The sequence below is a fragment of the Podarcis pityusensis genome, assembly GCF_964106645.2.
Source record: "Podarcis pityusensis genome assembly, chromosome: 16".
In the NCBI taxonomy this organism is placed as follows: Eukaryota; Metazoa; Chordata; class Lepidosauria; order Squamata; family Lacertidae; genus Podarcis; species Podarcis pityusensis.
Genome location: NC_138041.1, coordinates 10,926,829 through 10,950,627, shown reverse-complemented (window position 1 = coordinate 10,950,627; position 23,799 = coordinate 10,926,829). Strand labels below are relative to the sequence as shown.

Genomic DNA, 23,799 nt, shown 5'->3' with positions numbered 1-23,799 from the left:
CGGAGCGCCAGGCATCCATATTTATTGACAAAAGCCACTGTTTGAACTGGCTTGGGGTCATATCCACACAATACATTTCAAACAAGTTGCTTCCCTCCCACCTCCCAAGAACCCTGAGAACTGTTAGACTGGGAACAGTAGCGCTGTGAAGGGTGAACTACAGTTCCCAGGATTCCTATGAGGAAGATGTGCTTTAAGTGTATGGTGTGCATGTGACCAATATAATGTCTGTCTCCACTACCCAGGTCCCATTTAAAATAGTATCACACCACTTTAAGTAATTGTGGCTCCCCCCATGGAATCCTGGCTACAGTAGTTTGTGAGAGAAGATAAGCTACAGTTCCTAGGATCCTTTGGGGGGGGGGGAGAGAAGCATGTGGTTTAAACTGTGTAGATATGACCGCATTTGGGATGCAGAGAGTTTTGTTTCGGTTTGCTTTTAAAGGCTAACCTAACTAATGCTTTCCAACACTGTATGAGCACTGAAAACTGGTCATCCTCCAAAATCGGCACTTCTCTGAAGTTTGCAATGCAGTTCTCAAGCTAAGCATTGTGTACAAAAATGCTTAAAATGCTAATGGTAATTCTCTAAGAGACATTCACATGACAAGCCCTTGGGAAACCTTCCTCCGAGGGAAACCGAAAATTAGAAATTCCTACAAGCTGCAAAAAATGCTATAAAATGGAGGCCTCTGCAATATATGGGGTGAAAAGAAAGCCAGGTGACACCAACCAAGATCTGGATGCCATGGCACACTGCATAGGTAAAGGTAAAGGGACCCCTGACCATTAGGTCCAGTCGTGGCCGACTCTGGGGTTGTGGCGCTCATCTCGCTTTATTGGCCGAGGGAGCCGGCGTACAGTTTCCGGGTCATGTGGCCAGCATGACTAAGCCGCTTCTGGCGAACCAGAGCAGCGCACAGAAACACCATTTACCTTCCCGCCGGAGCGGTACCTATTTATCTACTTGCACTTTGACGTGGTTTCAAACTGCTAGGTTGGCAGGAGCAGGGACCGAGCAACGGGAGCTCACCCCGTCGCGGGGATTCGAACCACTGATCTTCTGATCGGCAAGTCCTAGGCTCTGTGGTTTAACCCACAGCGCCGCACACTGCATACCATCCAACAATTCTCTGTTGAAAATGGGAACGTCCTATTCCACCCTCCTCCTTTTATTATTTATACCCCATCCATCTGACTGGGTTGCCCCAGCCACTCTGGGTGGCTTCCCACACATATAAAAGCATAATAAAACATTAAACATCAAACAACTTCCCTCTACAGGCAGGGCTTCCTTCAGATGTCTCCTAAAGGTTGCATACAGTAGTTACTTATCCCCTTGGCTCGGGGGCCACATAACTCCATACCCTACAACACCATTGTTTTTTCTTCTTAGAGACTTGTAGAGTCGGAAGGGACCCCCCGAGGGTCATCTAGTCCAACCCCCTGCAGTGCAGGAATCTCAGCTGAAGCATCTAGGACAGATGGACACCCAACCTCTGCTTGTTGTTGTTGTTGATTTCATTTCCCAGATTTTTTGACCCCAAAGGCCTGCTTGGCCTTTGGCGCCCCTTCGCACGCCGGTCCCCAAACTGAGGTGCGGGCGGGGCCCGCTACCCCGCCCCCCACCCCGGCCGCAAAAGAAAAGGCTGGTGAGGGCCGCTGCTGCCAGGCCGCGTCTCCACGGCAACAGGAGCGCGAGGGAGACGCTGGCCCGGCGGCGCCCTCGGCTTCCGCGCCCCCTCCCTTCTCCCGATCTGCGATTGGCTGGCGGGCGGGGAGGAGGCGGCGCCGGAAGTGCCTGCCGGGGGTTGCCATGGGTGCGGCGGTGGCGGCCGGGGGTCGGTGCCGGTGCTGGTGCTGCGGGAAGGGGCGGTGTCGGGCGGACCCGTGCGGGGTCCTCTGCCTGCTGCTTACGTACCTCAGTGTGGGCTACGCCGACTACGTCATCCTGGAGCATGTCCTGCTCCAGCCGGGCTTCCGGGGCAGGTAGGGCGCGCCAGCCCCGCAGGGAAGCCCCCCCCCGCTCTGCACACGCTCAGGGGCACGGTGCCCTTGGGAGGGCTCGGTTTTGTTCCTCCCCCTGTGGTGGGGGAAAGGAAAGAAGCCAAGCCGGAGAAGGGCCGTAGCTCAGGGGCAGGAGGAGGTCGCAGCTTCTGTACTCTGCACATGCTCAGAGATGCTTTCTCAGAGTTTTCTTGAAAGAAAGAAAAAAGGGGGAAAGTTTCAGAATCTACCTCGAGTCATAATGTTGCTGCTGCTGTTATTGGACGTGTTTCCTGCCCTTCACCAATATTTTGCTTAGGATCAACCCAGCCGACACAAAATGCCAGTGAGCAAACCTTCAGCTTCTCCAGAGCTCTGCATCGGTTTCGGTAATTCCAGGAGTGGGGTAGTGAATAACTACAAAAATGAGGCTGGATACTCATGGAGCCAACATCCAACCTAATTGCCTTCCCCCCCCCCTTACTTCTCCAAGTTCTGCTTTGTGCAACAACTGGCCTGGTGAAGAAATCTGGTGGGCTAAAACCTTGTTCACTCTTTTGTGACATTTTGGTTGATTCTAATATAAGTATTGTCTATTGGTGGATTCTGGATTCTTTACTCTGTGGAATGTCCTCCCATCAGATGTCAAAGAGATAAACAACTACCTGACATTTAGAAGACATCTGAAGGCAGCCCTGTTCAGGGAAGTTTTTAATGTGTGACATTTTAATGTATTTTTAATCTTTGTTGGAAGCTGCCCAGAGTGGCTGGGGAAACCCAGCCAGATGGGTGGGGTACAAATAATAAATTATTATTATAAGGCAGCCCTGCCCTAGTTGGACTTGCTCCTGGCTAAGTAGGTGGAAGACTGCAGCCTTATTTTTTGTTGTTGTTTAATAGATGTACATTCTTTACTTTAGTGCATATATTTTTCAGGACGCCAGCACAGGGCACAGTTATGGAGGAGGAGTCCTTTAACTTCTGTTAGTTAAATAGACATAATAATGGCTATGCAGAACCTGTATGTTTGAGGAAGTCTACCACTGAATACTTGTCACTGGGAGATTAAAAGGTAAAGGTACCCCTGACCATTAGGTACAGTTGTGGACGACTCTGGGGTTGCGCGCTTATCTTACTCTATAGGCCGAGGGAGCCGGCGTTTGTCTGCAGACAGCTTCCGGGTCATGTGGCCAGCATGACTAAGCCGCTGCTGGCAAACCAGAGCAGCTCACAGAAACGCCGTTTACCTTCCCGCCGGAGTGGTACCTATTTATCTACTTGCACTTTGACATGCTAGGTGGGCAGGAGCAGGGACCGAGCAATGGGAGCTCACCCCGTCACAGGGATTCGAACCGCCGACCTTCTGATCGGCAAGCCCTAGGCTCTGTGGTTTAGACCACAGCGCCACCCGTGTCCCTTAACACTGGGAGATTACAATAGAGAAAAGGCTGTATCCTTCAGACCTTGGTGGTGGTCTTTCATGAAGCATTTGCCTGGCTGGTAAATGGATGTTGGGCTAGAGACATACACCTGGTCCAGTTCAGCGTGTGTGCTATGTTTGGGTACATGGATTTTCTTACAGGTCCTGAGCATGCCTTTTTTCTTACCTGGTGCCCACCTTTTTTTATCTCCCGCAGTTTAGCTAATTTCGGCTGTGATCCTAAACACACACACTAAGGAGTAAAGATTGAAAAACATGGGCTTTTACTTCCAAGAAACCATGCAGAGTCAGTTATTTATAGGCCAGGATCAGTAGTAACGTTTGACTTTGGAATTCTGAAACAGTGTTTTCCTTCTCCTTTACACCCCCAATGCCACCCTTCGAAAGTGGGGAGTATTAAAAACACAAAAGAACAACATAAAAAAACTCCACTGGGTATGTCCAATCATGGGGGGCCTTTTGGGTCCCAGCCGTAATAAAATGTGAATATGCTCCCTTTCATGCACAAAGTAATCCAAGACTTGCTGCATTAGTAAGATGATCCCTGCTTGGCTGTCAGAATGCACTGTTTGCAACCGGATAATAACGAGTTTTTGGGGATGATTATGATGACGCAGGGATAGAATGGGCTCTCATATTTCACTGAGTTAGCCTCCTGGAAAAGCTGTTGGGAAAGGGGAAGGGGGGGGAGAGAAAAAGAAAGAAAGTTTGCGAGATGCTGATGACCTCACTGCTTCCATTTGTCACAGCCTCTGGTGTCCGTTCCATGCCGTGGTGTTCAACTTCATTGTCGTGATGCTCTTGGCCTGTCACACACGGGCTGTATTTGCCGACCCAGGTAAGCCACCTTCACCCCTTACCTGGGCCCTGTGTCATCAGCTTCCATGCTTTGCTCTCTCAGTGGAGGTTGGTAGGACAAAAGGCAGAGGGTCCTACAACAGCCAGAGCTAGAGCCAGCGACAGGCAGAGCCAGCTTATTCTAGTTTTCTCCCATCCTCCTCCTTCCTACTGAGTTCTTGAAGGGCAACATTGAGACTAAGGAGGAGACGGCTGACCGGCCATATTGGACTGCAAGTAGGCAGGTTGGTGGGAGCTGGCCAAGGACAAGCTGAGGCTGGTGGGGCCTTGAGGATCAATCCATACCTGCTGCCTTGCGGAACCATCTTTGCGAAAGGAAAAGGCTGAGGAGTTGTTGTTTAGTCATTTAGTCGTGTCCGACTCTTCGTGACCTCATGGACCAGAGCACACCAGGCACTCCTGTCTTCCACTGCCTCCCGCAGTTTGGTCAAACTCATGTTCGTAGCTTCGAGAACACTGTCCAACCATCTCATCCTCTGTCGTCCCCTTCTCCTTGTGCCCTCAATCTTTCCCAACATCAGGGTCGTTTCCAGGGAGTCTTCTCTTCTCATGAGGTGGCCAAAGTATTGGAGCCTCAGCTTCAGGATCTGTCCTTCCAGTGAGCACTCAGGGCTGATTTCCTTAAGAATGGAGAGGTTTGATCTTCTTGCAGTCCATGGGACTCTCAAGAGTCTCCTCCAGCACCATAATTCAAAAGCATCCATTCTTCGGCGATCAGCCTTCTTTATGGTTGGCAAGGTGATGTCTGCTTTTTACGATGCTTGTCATTGCTTTTCTCCCAAGAAGCAGGCGTCTTTTAATTTCGTGACTGCTGTCACTATCTGCAGTGATCATGGAGCTCAAGAAAGGCTGAGGAGTAAAGCTACACAAATCCAGAGTGGAGATCCTAATACTGTTGACTGGCGCCTTGTATGGCTCCTTCTGGCAACTCCTGCAGTCAAGCTGGGGCCAAATGTTTTGCTTTGCTTTGGACCACATCAGCAAGGCCTGAGAGGGGGGTCTTGTTGTCTGGGCATCCCAGCCTTCCCCCCCCCCCACTGCCCAGCCTCGTCCCAATTGCCCTGGATGGACCGGCCTCCACTGTGCACACTTTCTCTAACCAGTACACGGTGACCTTATGGGACTTGCTGTCCCAAAATGGGTTAATATTGGCCACAAGCTTAAATGGCATTTCAAAAATGATTTGAAGTACAATCCTGTGTGCTTGGAAATAATGCCCCACTATGGCTAATAGGAATTCTCTCACAAGTATATGTGCACTTTCAGCTTCAGACAAATAATACAGGGAGGAAAGAGATTTATTTATTTTTTTAAAAAAATTAAGCTGCCCTTTATCCAAAATCGGATTTTGGAGCAGTATGCAAATAAAAAAAGAAAATGAAAGCAGCCAATGATGCAATAAGATTAAGAGGAATAAAATCACCCAAATAGCTGAGAACAAAATCATTTAAAATACCTGTGCAAATGGAAAGCCTGGTCTGAAAAAAATGCAGTGTCTACATTACATACTTTCCTTGGGAAGGCATTTCATAAACGGGCAACTTCTCAGCAGTGCAGGAATGTCCTGTGGCTCCAGGCTTGTTTGCCTTTCCTATTCTACAATTCCATAACAGGACCAGGGCCTCGATCAAAGCACCAGCCATGTCTGGAAAATCCCCCTGAGCCTTCAGGAATCCCCTGGATTCCATAAGTATCTGGGGGAAGGCAGACCCTCCTAATGAGGGAATGTCAGTCACAGTCAATCCAAATCTCACTAGAGGCTGATGCGTCCATGTCAGCCTGGACACTCACACCCCCCTCCAGGTTCATTCCCAATCCACTCTAGCAAAGACCAGATTGAGAGTACGATTTGCAATATACACTGGCTGCGTAATGTTTTGAGACATCCCATGGTTGCCATGGCAGCCATTAATTCCTGAGCTGGACCAGATAAGGCGGGAGCAGCATTCACATTGAGGCTCCCCAGAATTACTATCTTTATGGTTAAAGACCATACCAGCTCAGACAAGGAGGTTGTTGGGCTTCAGGAAATCTTTGTTCTGTCTCTGCAGCCCAGCATCACTTCCCAGGTTTCAGAATTTTATGACTGCAACCCCACCCTGACCCTCCAGCCTGTGTTGCTGCTGTGCTGAGTACCCAGGCAGGCAAAGTGCAACAGGCCGGCACCCCTGAATGAGAACATAGAACCTTACATTTAGGTCCTTGGGGGTAGGCTGGAGGGAACATCTCTTCACCTAAACAGCTGGGCAGCTTCCTGGTGGCAGAGGACACTGATGAAGGCTGCAGGGCAAGTACAGTGATGGGAACTGTGTGATCTCCTGGCCTCAGATATCAGCCGCAACGTGACACCAGCAGCGCCTCTGATCTGATACTGGGAACAAAGCAAGGGATGGGCTTCCTCTTCCGAATACCAGTTTCTGGAAGTCCCAGGAGAGGAGAGTATCCTTTTGCTCAGGTCCTGCTACAGGCTTCCCAGTGGCATCTGGTTGGCCACTGTGGAAACAGGGTGCTGGACTAGATGGGGCACTTTTTCATTGCGCCATTTACGAGTTGGCTGGCCTCTGTGAAAGAGAGAATGCTGGACTAGACGGACCCGTCTCTGATTCAACAAGGCGTCCTTTTCGCCGTTAGGTGCCTTCTTCCCCAGCCTCTCCTTCCTATTTCAGTACCTTTTGCAGAATAATAAACAACTGCTTGGTGTTCCCCACCCTTGCAAACAGAAGGGCTTTAGAGTCATTCTTTTTGAAACCATGAAAGTGGAGATTCCTGGGTCTCTCTCTGTGTTAGGAGCTATATTCTAATCCTCAGTGGGGCACACTTTAGGCCACACCTATTGCCAGGCCACCCCCCCCCCCCATCTGTGATGCTGCCTTTTCAGCATATCCAAGCAAAGCAGCTGCAGAAACTGGAGCTGCCCAGCTTTCCTTTGCCGGGTGTTGTTTTTCCGCAACTGCTTGCCCGGATCCTGCTGAAGGTCGTTGCCTTGGCTTCCTTGGAGGTGTCATCTTACCCTGGAAGAGGGCCCTCGGGCCTTTGGATCTTTGCGAGTGTTTATTATGGGATCAGCAAAAGCGAAGTCCTTGATCATCTTTTGCCAGTGGCATTTGGGACAGAAAGCTGAAGTGGCATATTTGAAATTAATCAGCCTGCTCTGCACATTTCATCTTTTCTCTCTCTGTCTCTCCAAATGCAAAATCAAAATATTTATTGAGCAAATGTGCCTTTGTTGGCGTCACTGAGAGCTGGAACATCTCGATTGAGTAATGTGCCTGCATCATTGTTAGAAGTTCATTCTGTTCCCGTTTCTTGGAGTTTATTTAGTTCATGATATACTTTTGCAGGGTGGGAGGGAGAAGGAGAACAGCTCTGTTCTCTTGATCCTTCCACGCACATTCAGATTTTTCTGTGCTTTGTTTGCTTAAAAATAAAAGAATTTCCTTGCTGGGTCAAAACTAAGATCCATCTAGTCCATCACTCCAGTAGTGAGCAATCATTAACTCCAGGAAAATTCATAAGCAGAGCATGAGGGATAAAAGCCACTTTTGCCTGTTTGTCCCAAGCATCAGATGTTCAGAGGTAAACCTGGAGGTTCTATTCCTAAATATGGCAGCTATTAAAGGGATAAAAAAGGAGCCAATGATTGATGCAGACTTGGTCAACTGGCAGTGGAGAAGCACACACACAAAAAGCATTTCTTTGGACATTTAAAACAGCTTTTTGTTGCTGAGATAAGAACTGCAAAAACTGAAACGAGAAAGTTAACTGTTTTCTCTGCAGAAAAAAACGCCATGCTGGAAGTAATTAGTACGCCAGGGCTGGGAACCTGGACTCCAATTCCCATCAGCCCCAGCCAACATGATGGGAACTGGAGTCCAGCAACACCTGGAAGGCTGCAGGCTCCCCAGCCCTGCAGCACAACTCAGTGGGATCCCCTTGAGGCCTGTTGGTGGGTAAATGCGATTAGTGCATGCATGTATTTACACCCGCTAAACAAAGCCGAAAGGAATGGTAGATAACAGGGGGAGGTTGGAGGAAGAGCATAAGTAAATGGGTGTGAAGTTAATTTCTTCATCAGTCTGTCTCCTGTCTGTCTGTTCTGAGCCTTTTTAAAAAAAAACATTCTTTCATTACTGTTTAATCTGTTCTTTTCCCCAAGGAGTTCAGGGTGGCACATTTGGTCCCCCACACCTTGTATCCGCACATCAACAATGTTAGCCTGAGGCCATATCCACACCTTGTACATTAAAACACTCTTATACCACTTTAACAGTCACAACTCCCTAACAGCCGGTGTGTGGGGCAGCGCAGCAGCAGCAGCAGCAGCAGCTCCTGCCGACCCCAGAATATCAGTTCTTGTGAATATTTTTGGACACAGTACTTTTGGTCTAGATTGAACAGAAAGCAGCAGAAAGGGCATTTAAAAGGTGTTTAGAGGGTGCCCCCCTTTACATGATGTCACTTACGTGTGCGGGGGTCCGGAACCTAACCCCTGCATAAGTGTGGGGGATGCTGACACCGCTTCCACTGTCTCTGACAGTGATGGGAGAACATAGCCATCAAGACTGGTAGCCACCAATAGCCTTGTCCTTTATGAAACAGCTCCCCACCATAAAAAAAAAAAAAATCAATTCGATGCTCACACCCAGCCTTGCCTGTGGCTCTCTTTCAGGCATGGTCCCGCTCCCAGATACAGCCATTGACTTCTCTGACTTGCGGAGTAGCGGCAGTGGCGGATCGCACAAGAACAGTCGGGTGAGTTGTTGCAAGGGGTCTGTACCTGGGGAGAGGGGAATGTGAAGCTGCCTTACCCGTAGCCTAGGGGTGGGGAACCTGTGGCCCTCCAGGTGGGGGCTGGATTCCCAACTCCCACCAGCCTTGACCAGCATGACCAGGGTCAGGAATGGCAGGAGTTATGGACCAGCAATGCGGTGTTCCAGCTGCACGCTCCTCACACCTGCCTTAGCCCAGTGATTCGTCAAGCTCAACACCATCTAGCTGCAGCTAGTTACTTTAATTCTCTGCAGCTACCTTGCATTCTGACAAGCTGCCGGAGAGGTAAGTGCCTTGTCTGCTGTAAATGCAAGGCATGCAGACTGAGGCCTCATCGGCACTGTGTTCAAATCCTACCACTTTAAACTACCACGGCTTCCCTCAAGGAATCCTGGGGATTGTAGTTTGTTAAGGGAACTGAAAGTCCTTAGGGGGCTTCTATTCTGCCCACAGAGCTACAGTTCCCAGAGTTCCTTGGGAAGAGAGATTGACTGTTAAGCCACTCCAGGAAGGGTAGCTCTGCGAGGGGGATAGGGGCCTTGTAACAACTCACAGCATCCTTAACAAACCACAAAATGGTGGCTCACAGACCCAGGGCAAGGTCTCCTGTAATATACGGAGCAGTTTACAGTGGAAAAACAACATCAACAACAAATATAAAATTACTGAAATAACATCTTCAATAGAATGGCACCAAGGAGCAACAGTAATAGATTCCACTGCTTCTCCTCTTGTGGTCTCCAACGGAGCAGAATTTCTGGGACTCTGAGTCAGATCACCCCTCCATCCCACAGTCTTGCTTTACATACGCAGCTCCCGTGTTTATGCTTTATATATACAACTCGCAGAATTGCTTTCTATAGACAATTGCAAACAGTGCAGGGAGGCTGTGGCTTGCTGACCTTTTAAATTTCCCACAATGCCCCAGGTGCAGCTTTTGCTCGGGGGCATGGTGTGAAATTACAGTGGTACCTCGCAAGACGAATGCCTCGCAAGACAAAAAACTTGCTAGACGAAAGGGTTTTTTGTTTTTTGAGCTGCTTCCCAAGACGATTTTCCCTATGGGCTTGCTTCGCAAGACGGAAACGTCTTGCAAGTTTGTTTCCTTTTTCTTAACACCGTTAATGCAGTTGCGACTTGACTTCGAGGAGCAACTCATAGAACGCGGTGTGGTAGCCTTTTTTGAGGTTTTTAAAGACTTTGGTGATTTTTGAAGCTTTTCCAAAACTTTCCCGACACGGTGCTTCGCAAGACGAAAAAAGTCGCAAGACGACAAAACTCGCGGAACGAATTAATTTCGTCTTGCGAGGCACCACTGTAAAAGGGTGGCTGAGTCCAGCCTCCTGGTGCTTCTCGGAGCAGTGCTTTCATGGCAGGGAAAGGCTGACAGAGCCCACTGATGGAACCAGACCTGGAGTCAGCCCTGAGAGGGAACAGGCTTTTAGGCTAGATGGAATTTGGGCCTGATTCAGCAGGGCTCTTCATAGGTCCTTATGACGTTCAGTCTGCAGCAGTCCAGTCCAGACAAAGGTTTACTCTCTCAGAACTTAGACCCCTTGTGTGCAGATGAACTGTAGTCTGAGGGAGGCGGTGTTAATTCCATTTGATGGTTTCTTGCATTTGCACCCTGCACTTTAACCCGAAAGGCTCTCTGAGCGGCTTACAAAAATCAGCATGAAGCTGGCCCCTGCCCTTGGGCTTCTGTCCAAAAAGGATATGTCAGGCAAGGAAAAATGGAATGGGAGGGAGGAGGTGAAAGCAAGCTCAAGCACCACCAGAAACAGAAACAGAAGCAGAGCAGGTGACAAACACCTTTTGGTTCCTCTGCCATCTTCTTCTTTGCCTCCCTAGAACAATGAGGACTGGACAGTGTGTAACCGCTGTGAGACATACCGGCCGCCCCGGGCGCACCACTGCCGCGTCTGCCACCGCTGCGTGCGCCGCATGGACCACCACTGCCCTTGGTGAGGATCCTGCCTTGATCTGTATGTGTCAGGATTCGATGGTTACTTTCGCTCCCCTTGCTTCCTCCCCAGAGAAGAGGGCTTCTCATCACAGTCAGTGTTATGACGGACCCAGTTGAGACAGCATCAGCCTCCCCAACCCCATCTCATCTTTGGGAACCAGAAGAACCACCCTTTTTAATTTTAACTTGAGCTGTTGTCCCTAGGGTGGGGTGGGGGGGAGGAGGAACGTGGTTCAGTTTGCATATGAAGGCAAACCTCCCCAATTCCCATTTTCTGAAATGATTTGTGAACCAAAGCACAACCATCCTTCAAAATTCACACTATATTAAAAAAAAACCAATAAAAAAGAACTCTACGCTTCTCCAAATTTTGCATGCAGGTTATTTGTTAGAAATATACTTATCTACCACTATTCAATAACAGCAACAACAGTAGAGTGGTTTATGACAATTGTCCATGAAACCATACGATAAAATCCATATAAAAAGTTAAAATCAGAAAGTGGCTGGCTGTTGTGGATAGATGGATTCTCAATTGTCCACCTAAACTGAACGGAATGGAAAAGTGTCCAGCAGGCATTTAAAGTTCTCTTGCCTGTGCAAAAATGAATGCACTAATGTGTGCATGCAAATATACGTGTTAGTGAAAATTACATACAGAGCACATTATATCAGTCAATATTGCTTTGCAGAAATGACTGTATTAGGGGGAAATTGCATATACAAATGTGTATGGTAGGAGAAATTCACAGAAAAATGCTGATGAATTTCCATGAGAATTATTATTTTTTAATTGCAAACTGATGTGGAAATGTAGAGAGCTGAACTGAAGATTGGAGAAACTCGAGAGAAGCCAGAATTGACAGCTTCATCTCGTTCCTAGTTGTCCAGTTTTCTTTCTAACACGCACAAACGCTCTCTTGGTAGGATCAACAACTGCGTGGGGGAACTGAACCAGAAATACTTCATCCAGTTTCTCTTCTATACAGGTATGTTGGGAACATGCCACCAGGCCATGGGTTGGGGGGGGGGGTCCCAGGGCATTGTGGGTAGCAATTTACCTCCCTGCTTAATGCCCCACTGCCCCATGGGCCCCTTCTTTGCCTCCCTAGAACATAAAAATGAGGGTTTAAGGTTGCGTTTGTTGGTTGAGCTCCCCTCGTTCCTATCCGAAGAGCACTGTGGACTGAGGGATTGCGCTGACTGAAGTTGATCCAGCCCAGTTTATTAGATGTCCCTTCTGGTTAATCTCTGAAATCAAAGCAGCGATCCCTGTCTTTCCCCACTAGGGGCTGCTCTTCTCCAAGGCACACAGTCTTCCTCTTCCTCCTCACTGTAAAACTTGGAATTGTTCTCAGCTTCTGACAAGTTTCTTTGTCTCTTTGAGGGTTAAGAGTCCTTGTTTGCTTGTTTACCTGCTTAACTTTTAATGTCCTTCGTTGCTCCCAACTCACCTGCCACCAACCGAGTGGTTCATAGAATCACATAATCATAGAAGAGTTGGAAGGGTCATCTAGGTTCATTGCTTGCTTCAGCCACTCTGCTCGTTCTGCCTTCCTACCCCTTTGCTCCTTTGCCAGGCTGCCCCCTGCCAATGCCTGACCTCCCCATCTAGGTCTAGAGCTCCCTCCCGAGACAAAATAACACTTTCCTCTCTTGACTTATCAAAACCTAACATTTTTTGTAGAGCAGGGGTAAGCAGCCTTGGACCAGAGCAACCTTGACCCTTGGCCTGATGGCAGAAGCCCTCTTCAAAGGATCAGTTCAGACCTCTGGCAATAGCAGCCTGTTCCTCCCTGGTAGACTTCTGTCTGGGGAGGAAGAGCATGGTGTCAAGAGAGTGTGGGGAGAGGGGTGTCAGGAGAAGGAGACAGGGGAGTCAGAGGGAGAGGACATTTTTAACTTTTGATGTTTCATTGCGTTTTTAATAATTTGTTGGGAGCCACCCAGAGTGGCCGGGGCAACCCAGTCAGATGGGCGGCATAGAAAGAATAAAAACGTTACGTTACAGTCATACCTCGGGTTGAAGGAGCTTTGGGATGAATATTTTTGGGATGCGCTCCGCGACGACCCGGAAGTAATGGAGCGTGTTACTTCCGGGTTTCACCGCATGCGCAGAAACTCAAAATGCCGTCGCGCGCGGAAGCGGCGAATCACGGCATGCGCAGACGCAGGTTCGCTTCAGGATGCGAACAGGGCTCTGGAACGGATCCTCTTCGCATCCAGAGGTACCACTGTATTAAGTTGGAGTGGTCCCACCCACCACCAGAATGCAGCCCCTGACAGATTGCTCCCAGGAGAATGTGACTCCAGACCAAAATAAAATGAACCCCCACTCCCCACCCCTTCTGTAAAGGATTTGGCTTAACCCCTCATTCCTATTCACTGTCTCCTTTATCTTGCAAGCTGAAAGTTTGTTGAAAGTTGGTCTTCTAAGGTATCTGGAAGTTGAGCAGAAAGCCTGTCTCCCCACCCAAAAAACCCATTCAAGCTTCAGCTCTGTCCTGATCATACTTGGGGATTTATGACATGTATCCCCGAGGAAATGATGAAATGCACAATGCCTGCGTTGAGAACCCTTTTTTCTTTTTGTGTTTCCTCTCCCTCTTGGCCTTCGCTGACCTGGTTCTCCCTGCCACAGGCTTGGCCAGCCTTTACGCCATGGGGCTGGTCTTGACCACCTGGCTTTGGCCCACGGACAAGAGCTCAGCCGGGAAGGCCGAAGGAGCCGAAGGAGGCGTTTCCAACAATCGCATCCAAATGTGAGTCCCACTTCCTTCCTCCTGCCACCAAGCTCAGGATTCTCCCCACCCCACCCCACACCCCGTTGCTGGGGCAGGGAGAGTTCTAGAGACCCTGTAGATGCCTCAGTTTGGCCTTTTGCAAAAACAAAAAAATTAATAAGACGAACGAAAGAAAAGAAATTGCCATGTCACACAGTTCTTGCCAAGAACAGCTGGAGCTCCAGAGCTTTGGCTCAGAGCCAAGGGAAGGGGAAGAGGCTCCATGCTGGCTTTTCTATAAATGAGCAGCACACTCCCCCTCCCCCTCCCCCTCTCTCTTTGGAAAATGGGAGCAGCCAAGGGTAGGGCGTTGTCCCTTTGTCCAGCCCCCGCAGCCTCCTCGCCTGCTTCCTCCTGCTTAGGGTCTCTCTGTCCACAATCGTGGGGGTGGGGGAAGGCTTCCCCCCCTCCCGTCGAGGGCCGCATTCCCCTGCTGCCAAGGGCTATTTATTTATTCCGTTTCACTTCTGAATCGCTTCCCGCGAACGTGACCTCGAAGCGATTTAAGCAGCGAAGGCATCAGCGTTAGAAGAATTTCATGTGGAGAAGAAACGGAAAGAATGGGTTATACCCCGTTCGAGTTCTCCAGTTAATTAGGCATGCCTAACGTAGGCTCCATCTGCACTCTGCATTTAGAGCAGTATCATACCACTTTAAATAGTCATGCTTCCCCCCCCCCCCAAGAATCCTGGGAACTCATTTGTTACGGGTGCGGAGATCTGTTTGGAGGCACCTCTCCACCCCCTCACAGAGCTACAATTCCCAGAGTGGATTAACAAGTAATCCCTCTTCCTGTGGAACTCTGGGAATTGTAGCTCTGTGAGGGGAATAGTTGTTTGGAGGTGCCTGGTACACATGTGAAGCACAGCTCAGCCCTATTTTAAAAAATAGTCCCGTGCGTTCTGCTGCCCCTCCGGAAACACAAGTTGGAGTAGTAGTGTTCCTAGTTAACAGACTGACTGTACTTTTCCCTTTCCTCCTCCTAGCGCTCACCGCATCATCTTGCTGGTGGAATCCATCCTCTTTGGCCTCTTTGTCACAGTCATATTTTATGACCAGGTTGGTTTTTAATCGTTTGGCAACCTTTTTAGTTTGTCAGCCATTTATTAAAAACAACAGCAACGCCCCCCCCCAATTATTTTTTTAAAAATTGTTCCAAATCAATAGATTTTTAAAAATAGTTTATTTATATGTCGCCTTTCCCCACTGAGCTGGGCCCAGTGTGGCTACAACACTTATTAGCAAAACGCAAAACTTTGTAGGGTGGGAGAGAAAGCTGTTGTCAAAATGCATCCATAAATTGAAGCAACTTTAAAGAAAGCAGCAATTTAACAACATTGGAATGGATTCAATACTAGAAATAATCTAGACATGAATATGCCAGCACAGAACAATTTTTTAATATTTTATTTTACAAGCAATTAAGTTCCAGCTGCTGGCGCTGGGCTGATTCCACTCCAAAGAGCCTCAGCAGCCTGACTAAGACACAGTTCAGAGAGGGAGGGGTCTTCTCACTAGGCGTACAGCTGGCTCCCTCATCTCTCCTCTGGAGAAGATTTAACAGCAGCAAAAGGGAGATGCTGGGGAGGGCAAGAGTGGCAAGTCCTCTTCCCCAGCCTTCTTCCAGTTGCTGGTGCTGGTTTTCCTGTAGAGGACTAGAAGAGAAACCGTGTCCATGGCACAGACACTATCAGATATCAACAGCTGCATGGAGCTGCCTTGTAAAGTGTCCAATCAGTGGACTGCACAGCCCAGGGTGGCCTCTTTTAATTGGCAGTGGCTCTCTATGGCCTTGGCAGGGGTTGTCGCTGTACGTTGGAACTGGGGAGGGTGGGGGCGACTTCTGCATGCCAAGCCATGTGCTGTACCATTGAGCTATGAGCACCACTGAGTACAGGGTGCAGCTTTTTGCAGGTTGGGTCCTCTCTGCTGTGATCAGCAGTGGTTTCCCAAGGTCTTGTTAGATCTTACTGTGAATCATGCACATCAGGCTTGCATATTTATTGAGATGTTTCCATTGGTTTATCGCTTGTGGCTAAATTTTGTTACGTTTTGGTAACTGTTAGTGTGAATTATGTACGTTTTTTGAGGTTGCAAGTAGGGCTGGGCAATATCTGGATTTCAGCATTGTGATATATCACCAGCTAAACACCGCAATATAGTGATACATCACAATGTCTGAAATTAGGATGGAGCTATGTAGAGGCATTGGCTGGCTTCACAATTTTTCCTGCATCATGATTTTTGCATAGCAACCACACACACACACACACACCCCGAGATTTGCGATATATTGCCAGGTCAAAAATTATGAGAGTCACATAGGTGTAGCATTTATGTTTGTATTTTTGTATTGTCGGTATTTGAGTTGGTGTAATTGTGTGCATTGTAAATAATAATGTTTGTTTTTAATTTTAAAAAATACATTATGAAACCATTATCACGATATGGACTTCAAACTGGTTTTGGACGATATATTGATATCTCATCCAGTCCTAGTTGTAAGCCACCTTGAACAAGGTTTAACTGTAGGAAGGCGGCATACAAATAGAGAGCACTGAAGCATCACAGCTATCACAGGGTGTTGTTCAGGGACTAGGGGGGACAGGTGGGCAAGGTTTCAGATTTTGCCCAGCGCCTCCTGAGGTGCCAAGGATAACCTTCCCCCAAAAAAGATGCGCCGGTGGTGGTGCTATTAGGGGAAAGGGAATGTTAGTGTCGCATGGAGCGATAGACAGACACAAGTGCTTGTGTGTGTGTGTGTTTGTGTGTCTCAAAACATATCCTGCCCCACCCCCAACTGCCTAATGTGCATCACTTCTCCCAGCTGGTCTCCATTATCACGGACGAGACCCCAATTGAGCAGCTGCGCAACCGGCTCCTGAAAGAGGCACGGCGGGAAGTCTCGCATACACGGAAGCCCAAGATCGCCCTCCTGCGGGAAGTCTTTGGCCGAGGTAGGTCTGGGGTGGTGATGACTGGCGTATGTCCTTGCTGGCCCGTTAAAGCAGTGCCAGGAAGCCAGCAGCCCTCTAGATTAGGCAGAGAGAACCTCCAGATGTTGCTGTGCTACAAGTCCCATCATCCCCAGCCGGCGTGACCAGCGATGCTGGGAGCTGTAAATCAGCAACATCTGGGGGACCTGTATCTGGAAGATGCTGAGCTCCAGCTCCCATCGTTCTGTGCCATCGACCATGTTGGTTGGGGCTGATGCGGGCCGGGGGTCCCTCCTCAGCCAGAGGGCGCTGGATTCCCCGTCCCGGCATTAGAGGCAAGCGTCCACGATGAGCTGTGTGCATCCAACCCTCCTTCCCTCTCTCACCACCTAGGTCTCGTCATCTGCTGGTTCTTCCCGTGCAACTGCAGCTCTCCGTCAGCCAGCGGGCCCTCCTACAGCTACTTGCCCAACTACGACGTGTGACTTCCTGGACTGCTCTCTCTTCGTGCTCTCTTTCTATCGGTGGAGGCAGAGGTTCCGTTCAGTTTCATTGGCCACCTTCTGTGGAGGCAATGGTGGCTGCAGTTTCCTAGTGTTTTCCCCCTGGTGGGGAAACGGTTTCCTCGGGAGGGGAGTGTGTGTGTGTGTGTGTGTGTGTGTGTGTGTGTTTGTGTGTGTACTATAAGTGTTGATGCTCTTCATCCCAGTGGGAACAGAGCATGCTCTCCCTTGAAGTGGAGCTCAGCAGGAGGTCCTCGTATTTCGAACTCTTGGCTCAACCTGTGTAACACTCAGAATTGGGGTGCTGCACACAGCAGAGATCACTCTCAGAAGCGGCCCTTAATGCACCTTGGGCCCTGGTGTGAAGCATGTGAATTTGAGCCCCTTCCTTCCTTCCTTCTTTCCTTCCTTCCTTCCTTCCTGCCTCACCTTGCCTGTGAAGGCCGTATTTAAGCCCTGCGTCCTTTACCAGGCTGCCCAAAGAGATCAAGCTCTGGCCTATCTAATAATAATAATAATAATAATAATAATGGGGGCATTAGCCTCCTACTCTGGAGAGCTGTGACCTCTGCCCACTAGGGACCCCAGCCTTGCTTTTGCTCACCTGATTTCAGCCCCGAGGGTGGCAGTGTTTGGTACATGCTTCCACTTTCAACTTGCTTTAGCCTCTGATGCTCTGCTGTGGACTGAAAGCATGTCGGAGGCTGATGGTGAACAGCTGTCCCAGAGGAGGGAGTACCTTGTATTAGCATCCCCTTGGGGTTTCCTTTTTCAGAGGGTGGGGGCTGGCTGCCCTCCAGTGGATTTGACCACGGATAGCTCAGGTGGGTGTGAAGAGCACGCAGCCGCACCTCCCCACGCTACACCAGCCTCATCCAGGATTTCTGCTTATCCTTCTGGTTTGCTGTGAGCGTTGTGTGTATGTTGCCTTTCAGCACATTCCCAGCAGTTCCTTGAGCTTTTTTGAAACATAAGAGTCGGAACATCATGCTTTGTGGTGCGCAGGGACTTGCTGCATCCTCCGCTTGGGGAGGTGTTCAGGAGGTTTCTGTCATTTTTGTGTCTAATCGCTGGGGGGATTCCTTGTTTCCTTTGCTGGATTGGCCCCCACCCCAAGGTTCCCCGGAGGCCTTGAAATTAAGAGGCTGGGTTTCCAGCATCATTTGAGCTGCTCAATAACTGGAGAAAAGGGAGACCCAGGGCTTTTTTTCAGCCAGAGCACACCGGAGCGCGGTTCCAGCACCTCTCAGGTGGGTGACATTGCAGGCCAGCACCCTCCCACCTGCTTCCTGCCTTTACGTACTTCCGAGAGGCCCAAAATGAACATTTCAAGTCCAAAGCGAAGCTGGCCAGTGTGTGAGTCTACTTTTTTTTAGATCTAGCCACAGTTGGTCAAGCTATGGGGTAGGGCAAATTAGTATTTCCATTTCTTCAATCCAATTCCCGTATAGCGGCAGTGGGCTTTAAGCTTTCCAGCTAGGCCTCTACTGTTGCACGTGGGCATGTTTGCACGAGGGCCCTTCCAAGCTGCCCTAGCCATCTGCCTGAATCTAAAAGAATGGGGCGGGGGGTGGGGCACATTTATTTGACCTGCACCAGAACCAGGGGCGACCCCCAAACCAAACAGCTTGCTGTAGTTTTTATCACCTCCATGGCTGGTGAACACTGCTGTTGTCAAACAGGCATCTGTCTATTCAAGGCTGCCCCGAGTCACCTGGCGACTTACTGTAGCAACTTCATGGTGAGTTCTGGCACCTATTTTTCTTGGGGGGGGGGGGAGCACCAGAGAAGCCCTTTTTAGTAGAGGGCAGATTCTCCTGCCCCTAGTACTTCAGCAGAGGGTGGCAGCCCCCTCTGAAATAATTACTCCCTGAAACTCATCTTAAAATGGTGGCTGGTATCCATTAGAGTTTGTAGGGCAGAATCTGGGAGCCCTGCAGGAGGCGGAGCCAGAGGCAATGACAGGCAGAGCTGCAAGCAATGAGTGGCGGAGCCAATGGAGTCTAGTTTTGTCCCCATCCTTCTCCCGAGACTGAGGAGGAGGAGGGTGACAGGCAGGGCCCCCCCTTGGACCGGCTGTAAGTAAGAAGGCAAGCAGGCTGGGGATGGCTGAGAGCGGACTAAGGGTTGTGGGGCAGTGCCCCATTCCCCTGAGTGGAACAGCCTCCACTGCCTTTCAAAGCACACGAAGTGTGTCACATTTGATACCCATTGTGTCATGTGTTTCCCCCACACCCCCGACTTGCTAATCCTACACTGCTGCCCTTGGGTTGGGTGGTACTTATCTATTTATTATGTCGCCTTATAGCCCAGGCTTCGATTCTACTTCTCAAGGCGGCTAAAAATATATCATGTTATAATAGAATATTATTTTAAGTATGCTAAACGGGTAAAGCAACTAAGCAGCAGGATTGCAACCAAAAGCAGAGAGGAAGGCCTCTTCTAACACAATGCCCTGTGTGTGTGTATTGTCTGAAAACAAAGCATGCCTTCTGTTTCAGAAGTGTTTTCACCCATGTGCAAGTTTAAATGGCAAACTAAATCTAGCCATGCTCATACAACGTACAGTAATTGGTTTAAATAAATAAATAAATAAATCAGGTTGCAGCCTCACTTTCAGCAGAGTGCTACAACCTGGGGAGTCAGTGTGAGACACCCTCCCCCAGATGTTGCTGGTTTCCATATCCTATCCACTCCAACCACCATGGTTCGTGGTCAAGGGATAATGGAGGTAGTAGTCCAGCCACATCCCTATACTGCAGCATTCTCATTCCCCCACTCCTTTCTACATGCTGTGTTAATTCCCTGTGCTCTGGTCTGTGCTAGAATGAGGCTTTTTTCTACCACTGTCTCCCTGATGCCTGACCCTGCTATCCATCCAACTTTTTAAAAAAGCGGGGTGGTTTTCGCTCAGACTTGGCAAACAAGTTCTGAGCTGCGAACCTAACTGCGGCACGATTGGGGTGGGTGTGTGTGGTGAGGAGGGGAAGAATGTCTCTGGGATTTAATTGGGATAATTTCCTACCCTCTAATGAAAGTCTAGACAGCCCCAGATGCAAGTGTCAGGAACTGGAGGGTGAGCGATTGATTGCCCCCGGTGCCCTGCGGACAAAGCAGCTCTGGCTGTGGATTAAGTCTTAAGTGTTCTGCCGCTTTATTTATTTTCTCAGGATGTGTTTGCACTGATGCTTCGTTTAATAACAGGATGCCACTTGTTCTCTTTGAACCAAATGTGATGCCCGCCCATCTCAAAGATGAGCAGCTTCTTTTGCAAACCCCACAGACGATCGGTCTTGACATCTTCACGCTCGAGAGGGTGCCAAGGAGCAAGGAATCCGGCAACTGGAGCACATTTTGCTGCCACTTCTTTTTTTAAAAGCAAGGTTCCGGTCCTCATTGCTGCAGAGAATAGCCAAATTTCTGACTTAAAAGAAAGAGAGAAAGAAAATATCTCTCACTCGGGAATCCAGTGCTCTGAAGGAGAGTCTCCTTATTTCTTTGCACAGTTATCGGGCTCCCAAAGTTAAGACTCTGCTAACCCTACTCTCAGAATAGTCTCATTGGAATTAATGAACACAACTGACTTAGATCTATTAATTTCAGTGGGTCTGTCTTGAGTAAAATTTAGTCACTCTGTTCTCAGCAGGGGCACAGGAGGCAGAGTTGTGGCACGACTGCACACTGGGGCAAGGCAGCAGCGGGCTTTGCCACCATCCCAGCAAGGACAGTGCCGCTGCCAGGAGATCACTGCTGCTGCTCTTCTGCCCCCTTTGCATGCCTTTGCTGCTTGCCCCACTTTTGATCATCTGCCCTAGTATTGCGATTTGTGTTTTGCAGCTTTAATCTTCCAGTCTCTCCACCACCCACTGCCCAGATCAAAACCTGTGCAATGACTCCCTCCAAAAAAGAGATACTGCCGTTCCTAACATTCCTGCATTGCAGGGGGTCGGGCTAGATAACCCTCAAGGTCCCTTCCAACTCTTAAGATTCTGGGAGTCTAAATTATTGTAGGTCATTTCATTCCAGTTACATCATTTCATTCCAGTCGCACAGTTTGGGAGCTTCTGTTTTGTTAATGCAAAACTCCATACTCTCATCGCTGAGCCCTCTTCTGCTGGGTGGCACAGAGGAAAAGCTGCCTCCAGTTGCCTGTATAAGATCCAGGCTTTTGCATCCCTTTGTTTTTTTTCTGCTGGGCCTAGTCTTCAACCAGCCACCCAACACCCGGAACTTCTGATGGATGACAGGTGTGAGACTTTGGCAGGCAAAGCCCTCCCTGTCCTCCCCCTGCTGTCTAGAAACGTGTTGTTGTTTTTCCTAAAAGAGCATGTATCTTCAGGATATAGAATCCTTTGCTTGTGTCTTGCAGTGGTGTTGGAATCTTAACACAGCTCTCGTGGCCCCGGCCTCTTAACCACGCACAGCTTGAACAGCATCTTATATGGAGGCCAAGCACAACTGGGAGACGGACAGAAAGTAGACTGGGATCAGTGGGTAGCTCTCTGGGTGACTTTGATTTGGCAAGGGCTTCGGATTCCTGACTGTTTAACAATGGCAACAACCGAGAAGTCTCTTCTCCCTTCTCAAATTAAGCTGCTGAAACAAAGAAAGAAGGGGAGACTAGGAGTGGATTGGGGGGAGGGATGCTGTGAGCTCAGTCTTGATGTAAAAAACAGAGTCCCAGGAGCAGCGTGTGCCCTGTTCCTGAAATCCCCGCCACCCCATCTGTAGAGGAGCAGTTAGCTTTCTTAAGAAGTCCTCTTAGCTCTCTCAGTTGTGAATGTGAACATTGCACTCAGGTCCTGTTTGCAGGCTTCCCCTCGAGGTGTCTGGCTGGCCACTGTAAGAGCAGGCCGCTGGCAAGGAGACCTTTGATTTGATCCAGCGGCCTGTCTCTTCTTATTTTGCTGTGGCAGTGGGGATGCAAACATGCCTTTAAACATAATAATGCAGCAGCAGATTGGTGGAGCTGCAACAACAATGGTCTCTCTGTAGGAAAGGGGAGGTGGACCGACCTTGCCCTAGTCGCTGACGCCACAGACTTGCTCATCCATGCACGCTCAGCAGCCATAGCTCCCCAGCGCTCGCTGGCATGTATGAATGAGCCGTCGCAGGTCTAACTCGACAACTGGAGGGTCCATAACACCTCCAGTGCAGTGTTAGCTAGCTGGAGTCCAGCTGCCTGTTGAGTATGCAGTCATTTAAGGGCTGATCCACAGAAATTTGTGCTTGAGGAGAGGGGGGCTGGCCACAGACAGGGGCCGTTGCCACACTCCAAAAATGTGTGTTTTGGGGTTGGGGGCCCAAAGGAGGTGCTGCTATGAAGCCTGACCCTGTTGCAGCCTAGCAGTATTATAACATAACGGGTCATCTCTGTATGTATTTGCTCTTTGTATTTACTGCAATGATTTTTTATATATAAAAACATTCCCCCCCCCCCCGTTGAATTCTGTTTGAATTATTCTTCTTCATTTGTGGCTCGGTCGTTCCCCCACAGCAGGCACAATCAGTTCCCCTGGCCCTCATCCAATCTTAATTTTAAAATCTCAGTCGGAGAGGCTAACCATTTCTGCGTTCCTCCCTGTCCCACACACCCAGATTCCCCACCCCCCTTTCTAAGACCAGGAGTGGAAATTGCAGCCTCTGTACGGGCTCTGGAATCCGAGCCGGCAGCTCCGTGGCCTTGGGAGATTTGGGGAGTTGGAGATGGGCCCAGGAACCTTTCAGCGCCTGGGTGAGTCAGAGAAAAGCGACGGAGGAGGTGAACGTCTGGAAAGAAGATTTGAAGAGGCAGCAGGAAAACATGGAGGAGGAGATGTAGCAACGATCCTTCTTCTGGACCTCACCTTTGGGGACTCCTTCCTTTTTTATTTTAAAGCTTGGAACCCAAATTTTTGCTTTGCGCGTAGGTCCAAGTAGCAGAGTAACAAAAACAGCTGCCATGCAGGCGTTGGGAGGCTACGCCTTAGAGGAAGAGGACTTTGCCATTAGGAGGTGACGGGAATGGCCAGCTTGTGAACGTTGGGAAATTCAGAACAGACAATGGCCACCAACTTGTTTGACTTTAAAAAGAGAATTGGACACAATCTTGCAGAATCAGGCTGTTGATGGCTCCCAACCACTGTGGCTGTGTTCTGGCACTACCGCTGGAGACAATATGCCTCTGAGGATCAGTTGCCAGGAATCACAAATGGGGAGAGAGCTGCTGTTGCGCTCAGGTCCTGATTGTGGGTATCCCACCAGCATCTGGTTGGCTGCTGTGGGAACAGGATGCTGAACTAGATGAGCCACTGGCCTGATCCAGCCGGATTATTCTGCTATTGAGTACAGTGGTACCTCAGGTTACATACACTTCAGGTTACAGACTCCACTAACCCAGAAATATTACCTCGGTTTAAGAACTTTGCTTCAGGATGAGAACAGAAATCCTGCTCCGGCAGCGCAGCAGCAGCAGGTGGCCCCATTAGCTAAAGTGGTTCTTCAGGTTAAGAACCGTTTCAGGTTAAGAACAGACCTCCAGAACGAATTAAGTTCTTAACCCGAGGTACCACTGTAT

At 49.2% G+C, this 23,799-nt stretch overlaps 1 protein-coding gene across 1 annotated transcript; it reads left to right on the top strand.

Annotated features, from left to right (window-relative positions):
- The first annotated feature begins 1,800 nt into the window (after nucleotides 1-1,800).
- On the top strand, nucleotides 1,801-22,183 carry LOC308465724 (palmitoyltransferase ZDHHC3-like). Its single transcript, XM_080985905.1, has 9 exons — nucleotides 1,801-1,989; nucleotides 4,177-4,265; nucleotides 8,955-9,037; nucleotides 10,907-11,019; nucleotides 11,949-12,010; nucleotides 13,663-13,783; nucleotides 14,791-14,863; nucleotides 16,632-16,761; nucleotides 17,134-22,183. Exons 1-9 carry the CDS (start codon nucleotides 1,817-1,819, stop codon nucleotides 17,223-17,225), a joined length of 936 nt encoding a protein of 311 aa, XP_080842031.1. The 5' UTR covers nucleotides 1,801-1,816; the 3' UTR covers nucleotides 17,226-22,183.
- Nucleotides 22,184-23,799: the final 1,616 nt, after the last annotated feature.